Raw genomic sequence first — 7,667 nt, 5'->3', positions numbered from 1 at the left:
CTGAATAAATGACATAACTTTTTATTTGTTTTCTCTGCTTGATGTGTATTTCCTATAACCTCATTTTACCAATACCTAGTAATACATGTACATAGTAAGAGTCCAAGGAATTCGACCCCTTGACCATTCACAAAACTAATCAGCACAGACTCAGTAATAAGACCACCCCACTATTAAGACCATTTTTTCAAAGTCTTCCACAGGTGGTCTGAATAGAGATATTTTTAATTTGTCTGGGGTAAATATGTCATATGATCAACTATTTTCGGTTCATTGTAATTCTGTCTTTTAGATTTTTGCGTCTTGATTTAACAAATTAACAGGTCAATTTATAGCAATATTCAACAAACACATAACGAGTAGCTTTATTCTCATTTTAAAACAAATGAAACATCAAACAGCAAGAATGTTAATCAGTGTGCAGACTGTCTCTTTTCAAAACAGGTCATACTGACAGGTCATTCGAGGTATTATAAACTAATTAAAGCACCCAACAACCGGATACATACATCACTTGCTAACGAATGCATTCATCCACAGCAACAGTGCCAACCATTCAAACATACAACGTTGTCCTGCAAAGACAGCTATATTAGCGGATAAGCTGACCTTTGTGATCGTTTTCGTGGTTGGATAGCTTATTTTAAAACATGTTGATTACTCAGGCGACTCAGACAATATAAAAAAACTATACACACAACCAAAACCTGACCGTTACACATAAATAGTTGAATACGTCAGTAGAAGCAGATTCCGTGATTATTTAAAAAGGCATGATTTCGTTGGAAATCTAGCGATGACGTACACACAGTATACTATAAAACGCCTCTTTGAAAACGGGACAGCTAAAATTATACAGAAACGGATTGAGTGTAGAGTTCAAATAGGTCATCCAAAATACCGTTTCGATAATAGCTTCCGGCACCAGTCCAGGGTACACTATGCTGATATCAAACACAACATGGAAGGGGAGCCAAAGAATCACGTATCCAATTACGATGTAAGTTAGTGTTTTGAATACCCTTTTGTCTTTAACATTCCTGTGTTTTATTCTTCTTGAAACTGTCTGTGTAGAGTTTTGGTCGATAGGATCTACTGACAACGAGGTTGTTCTAGCACTTTGGAAATGTTCTGAATGTTCGTCTCCTTTTAATGACTCGTTTGTCTTTCTTTCACAGTTGCTTGTTATGTTAGTATAATGTTTGAAATGGCTAGGTACCGTTAATAGGTTAGAAGCCTCAACAATGAATATTCCAGACTTATCTTTGCTTGTACTAGCCTGTTTTGTCATACCCGAGGCCCGTTGTTCTTGCTGTGCTGATAGATTACCAGTGTTACACTGAGAGCCTTCTGGCACAACGCTGTTCACATAACATGTATCTGAAAACTTTTCAGTCATATTTATGTTTCGAATCGATGAAGACCTGACCTTATTCGTTTTCAGCAATCCAACTCCTCTTCTCTTCATGAAAGCGTACACACGGGAGTAGCAGAATATCAAAACGAGAAATGGTCCATGATGTCCAAGAGTAGCGATAATGAAAACGAATTCCACATTTAGAGCGGGGTTCCAGTAGCATTCGCCCGGCTTGCTGTGTCTCAATCTATCCGATAGCCATGGCGGCACCCATAACGCAAGCATTAACAACCTGTAAAACATAAAGAAAGCAATTATCTATCATCAACACACGTATAAAGCATTTGGCCAAGCTATACTAATTAGGTGGCAATTATTATTAGTAAACATTGTGGAAACTATAGATGTTATCTCCATGTTTGTTTTGGAATGGGTGAAATAAAGGTAAGTTGACTTGACTTGACTTGCAAAAGAGTTTCTTTGTGCGTTTATGTTATCATATGTATTACTGTTTCATTGCTGATTTATATGATAACGTTTGCATATTATACACGTTTAATAACGGTGATGTATGGTAGAAATCACGTCTTCCCAGTTTAGCTTAAATAGCAAACTTATTATCGATCAGTTTATACAGTATAAGGTAGATTGTGTCCAAGGTTGCATGGTTCGTTTGAACTCGGGAGATTGTTATTAAAGATATCATCAACAACAAAAAATTGAAACGAAAGAACTGCGCATTGGAACATGAAATTGAACAAATATCTTCTAGTTTTAATTAAACTAATATATATTACACGAGTAAGGAAGAAGCCCAGACTCTGCCTGAGCCATATTCATTAACAAACTAAGAAGTAATTGAAATTAGAAGTACTTAGATTGTACTATAATTATAATGAATAAAAAGACTGATGAAATAAACTATACATGTCTAAGGAACATTATAATAATTATATTGAATATATTTTCTGGAAACAAGAATGGTACATTTTTGCCATCTTTGATAAAGGTATTCATAAATGAGGTAACAAAAACAATTTGACAAAGTGGCATAGCTCCTCAAAATTGTTAAGTCATTCTTTAAGAGCAATCAAGCAACTTGTTGCATGGGATGGATACTTGTGTAAACTCCATTGATATACATTTGATTTGCACATTCAAAATACATAATTATTTTTTTCTTATTTTCTCACGGGTTTATTTTGAACAACATCGGTGTCAAACAATATATGTAAAAACTGCAAATTAATTAAGCCAAAAGTATTTTCCCAGTTTATTAAGGGCTTTATCTAATTACATAGTTGAGTCAAAGTGATTTCACAGCATGTGAACAATATATTGCCTGTCATGTACACATGGAAGAATTTTGAACAATCTTTAAAAATATTATTGTCATACTATAATATTTAAAAAGTATAGAAGAAAACCCTCTTTTTGTCCCTTGTGACTATCAACTTGGTTTATATTTGAACCTTTGACTTCTGGGCTTATTCATGCCGTTTACATTATACTTTGGACTGAAGTCTTTCCAGAAGAAAATGTTAAGAGTTTTATAAACTCACTTTAATGTTTAGTCTATCATCTGTGACTTCAATAGACCTTCAACATTACCTTTTGTCTGAGTCAAAGACGTAAACGATAACACGCGTATGGATAACATTGAATACGAATGGGGAGTTTTGAATAGTAGGGCGCCTTTAATTTTTTATTTGTATTTCAGCCAATATAAAATTGGTGAATACTAAGTAAATTAAAGTAATAAAACGTCTTACCACACGGTGACAACAGAGAGAAGGCAAAACCTCTTGCTATGATGTTGTCTGTAGTGTTGAATCCAGGTAACGGACCAGAATCTGTCAAGGGATATTAGGATCAGAGTGAACACGGACACAAACGTCATCCCTGAAATAGCAGAAAACCCAAAATTATATGAACCAACAGATGCGCTTGTTGGTCAGGATTAGAGCAATACTACTATCACCAAGGATAACTCTTGGAGAGCTATATTAATATCACCAATGGTAACTCTAGGAAATATATACTACTATCACCAATGGTAACTCTGGGAAATGTATATTTCTATCACCAATGGTAACTCTACGAAATATATACTACTATCACCAATGGTAACTCTGGGAAATATATACTACTATCACCAATGGTAACTCTGGGAAATATATACTACTATCACCAATGGTAACTCTGGGAAATGTATATTTCTATCACCAATGGTAACTCTAGGAAATATATACTACTATCACCAATGGTAACTCTAGGAAATATATACTACTATCACCAATGGTAACTCTGGGAAATGTATATTTCTATCACCAATGGTAACTCAGGGAAAGCTTTACTACTATCACCAATGGTAACTCTAGGCAAAATATATTTCTATCACCAATGGTAACTCTAGGCTAAATAAATTTCTATCACCAATTGTAACCCTAGGCAAGCTATACTACTATAAGCCAATGGTACCTCTAGGAAACCTATATTACTATCACCAATGATATCCATAGGAAAGTTATATTGCTTTCACCAATGGTAACTCTAGGAAAGCTATATTACCATCACCAATATTAGCGTGAACACGGACACAAACGTCATCCCTGAAATAGGAGACAACCCAACATGTTAAGAATATGCAGATGTCCTTGGTGATCAGGAAAAGCGTGAACACGGACACAAACGCCATGCCTAAGAAGGAAACAAACCAAAATGTTAAGAACCTGCGCAATGTCCTTTTTGATCAGGATAAGCATGAACACGGACGCGAACATCATGACATGTAGGACGTGGAATTATCCATGGATATTTTGATCAGCGTTAGGAATGACACAAACGTCCTGTCTGAATTTTGAATTAAACCAACACATTGCGGACCAGCATCTGTGGACGGAGCAGGATCGGCATATTGGGGTAGTAGCAAGTACAGTTAACCATTTCAAACACGTCATAATAAAGTTTCCAAGATTGGCCTCACACTAGCGGCCCAAAACGTAGGTACAGTTAGAATACGATCAAAAATGTGTTTAAACAATGTGCCTTTATTCCAAGCATGAGACAGAAGCAAACGTCATGTCAGAAATTTGAGACACGAATCAAATCGTTACGAACCAACATCAGTCCCAAGGAGCAGAAGCAGAGTAAACATGGACACGAATATATGCACGGAATTCATGTCAGATCAAGACGTTAAGGACCAGGAATTGTCCACGTTCATGAGGATCAGCTTTAGTACTGATTTAAATGTAATCCCCGAAGGAGATGCCAAAACAACGCATAACAATTTTCTCAATATGTGTATAAGGTTTTGCACATCGCTAGAGTGTCAATATGCACATTTTTGTTTCAGTATACTCGTCAATTGTATTTTGATATTAGTTTTGTTTTAGAATCTTAGAAACATTGAAATAATATTTCAATACCTTCCTTGATTTAAAAGGTACCTTTATCAAGTCATAATCCTTCACTGTTTTTTCATATATTCATTCCGTTGGCTACATAGTTAAAAGTGTTTTTGTGATAAAAAAGAAATGCAGACTATTTATATCATGCGTATCAAACTAAAAGCAAATAATACATATCATTACCTGATAAGATACCAGAAATGCGTTTAATACTCAAGGAATACTTATGCATAGTTTATATGACTGATCTATCGTTTTATAGAAGGAAAGTATCATTTGAAGCTACGTTATAAGTTGGTAACAAAATAAAAATCCATGTGTCATCAGACTTGTATGAGTCTTAATTTAACCATAGCACCAGGCATTTTTTTAAATAAATGTTTGAAAAACATACTGTTATTATGAAACAGTAATGAAATCGTCTTAGATCAATATTGCCAGTTAACCATTTCCCAAAAGTAAAGCTTTATATAAGGGCATGTAAGTAGTAGTCTTAGAAAAATCCTATCAAATTTTAAAAAAGTGTATATAAATGATCATCAGGGCGGGTATTCAATATTGGTCATGATTGGACCTAAGAACGATGTAGCTATTCGGGATACATGCAACTTATAACCAATCAAGTGTTATGTATGACCATAAGATTAATTTTAGTTGAATAGTGAATACCAGCCCAGCATAATTTCTAGGTCAACCATTATCTGAAAGAAGTTTACCATAATCGAAGAAAATCCAGACTGCACACATAAACTCTCCGAATGGCCAATACGTTCCATAGAACGCCTGCGTTGCTTTGAAGCTCATGGCGCTGACGGCAACGGCGACGTCGGTAATTGCCAAATTCACGATGTAGTAGTTGAATGTTGTACGCAAGCACTTCCGAAATTTTATTGCCAATAATACAAGAATGTTGCCAATCACAGTGATTATGACTATGATGTACAACAAAACACCAACTAGTATTTTACCAAAGGTGATTTCAACCTTGTTAGCTTCTGTATTGCAGGTACCATTGCAGATAGTTCCATTCATCGTGAATGTCGTCTGGAGACTGTAAGAATCGTAGAGAAATCTAGCACTATACCATAGCATCTCCAATACCGCATGGTGTCCTTTATTCACAAGTTGTTTTTTTCCATTTAGTATTGAAAAATAGCTACGGGAATCAAATATATCTGTATTTGCCTAGAAATATATTTATGTCATGGACAATTTTCTTAATAGTTGATGACCGAATTAATCATTAATTTCAATACTGTGGGAAAGTATCTTTCGCGCATCAAGTAACACCAAGGATTTTTTTCCTATCAAGAACATTAATAGTAGTGTTAGTATTGGTTTGTAATGAATCTTCTGTGATAATTGGATACACGGTAATTAAAATTGTAATTATTTCAAAATTGTACAAACCATGTGAACTTAACATATTTTCAGAGATGTATAGAAAAAGCTAGATAACCACAACAACTATTACAATCAGTTTTATTCGTATTGCGAGACCCCATGTATGGGTGTGAATACAATGCTTATAACGTGTACATTTTGAGAGATCAATAAAACAATAGAAACTTCAGGGATATGCCAAGTAGTAGCCTTGAATTCCGTATTAAATGACCTCTCAATCTGAAATACTCTGTTTACTAACTAAGATATACTAGTTTCCTTTAATGGCCCTTAACTTGTTTTCTGCTGTATATTAAAAGTATTTTTTCTTTTGCTGCGAACAGCTTGACCTTACTTGAGCCTTGATAAAAAATAAAATGTTTAATATGTTTTCCTAATCATGATAGATGTACCATATATATTCACCGTCGTCTTTGAGGATGGTGAGAGTCCTTCGTTTTTGATTCCATTTTGGAGGCATCTAATGAATTATACCTGATTAACTGCTGAAATACGTCTGGCGGAAAAGTTTGCAGTCGATGCCCCGGCATTCGTTTGTTTGTTACGCTCCATTGTTGCAGAATGTGCGTTTGTAAGAGAATTATTCGCTGTGTTTCAGATGTACCTGAGTACATGTCATATTTATTTGCGGTGACTTTAATTTGCGAATCGCCGTTTTGCTTATGATTAAAAATGATTTCAACAAATACGCTGTACGTGCATGCGGTGGTATGACATTAGTTTATACGTGGCATGCACGCAATTGGCAGTGTCGTTCTTTAACGCCTTTGAATTCTGCATTGGGATGTGCTTACCGGAATGAGCAGTACCAGGATATGTTTAGAATGATATCAAAGTAAATGAATTGTTTAAGACATGCCAGATGATCGTGAAAAAGAAAACAAAAATGCGTTTACCTGACAGTGTGTTTTTGTCTGTCCGAAGCATCGTTTTTTCTATACTAAACTCTTTTTGTGAGCAGATTTAAGTGCGAAGTTTTTGTCAGTATTTGGTAAAATATTGACTTCCGGCAATCGATTCAGACCATCAAAAAGTAGATGTGTGGTGAATACGAAAAAGGCAGTAACAGCTCAAGACATGCACGGATCTTCGCAACATCACCCACAAGCAAATATCCTAGAAAAGCCAACAGCGTGCCCAGTGACAGAGACGATACTTCCAGTTCAATTGCGTCGAGAACAACATCCGGTTGTATCACATTCCCAACACGGAATTGAAAAAGTGAGCAGTCGAAGCGTAGGCCCACAACAAAAACTACTTACTTCTTCAAACCCACAAATCCAAGTACCCGCGTTATTTAGATCGTGCGACATATCGCAGAGAACCCCACATACTGAGATTCGCTCCTCTTAAAATACAACGGATAAAGCGCAACACATTGAAGTTCATGTGAGTGATAGGGCTACGAGCAGAACTAATAACCATCCAAATATATCTGTGTGTAACACCACTGGCGAACAACGACCATCGGAATTCGCGAACGTGGCAGATAT

At 35.7% G+C, this 7,667-nt stretch overlaps 1 protein-coding gene across 1 annotated transcript; it reads right to left on the bottom strand.

Moving 5' to 3' along the window:
- Positions 1 to 790: 790 nt before the first annotated feature.
- On the bottom strand, positions 791 to 5,802 carry LOC128205965 (alpha-1A adrenergic receptor-like). The gene is made up of 3 exons (XM_052908051.1): positions 5,487 to 5,802; positions 3,130 to 3,259; positions 791 to 1,649 (listed from the first exon to the last, which is right to left on the bottom strand). Exons 1-3 carry the CDS (start codon positions 5,800 to 5,802, stop codon positions 791 to 793), a joined length of 1,305 nt encoding a protein of 434 aa, XP_052764011.1.
- Positions 5,803 to 7,667: the final 1,865 nt, after the last annotated feature.

This window comes from Mya arenaria, chromosome 10 (assembly GCF_026914265.1).
Source record: "Mya arenaria isolate MELC-2E11 chromosome 10, ASM2691426v1".
Lineage (NCBI taxonomy): Eukaryota > Metazoa > Mollusca > Bivalvia > Myida > Myidae > Mya > Mya arenaria.
The sequence above is the reverse complement of the archived record's forward strand: the minus strand, read 5'-3'. Positions and strand labels throughout refer to the sequence as shown.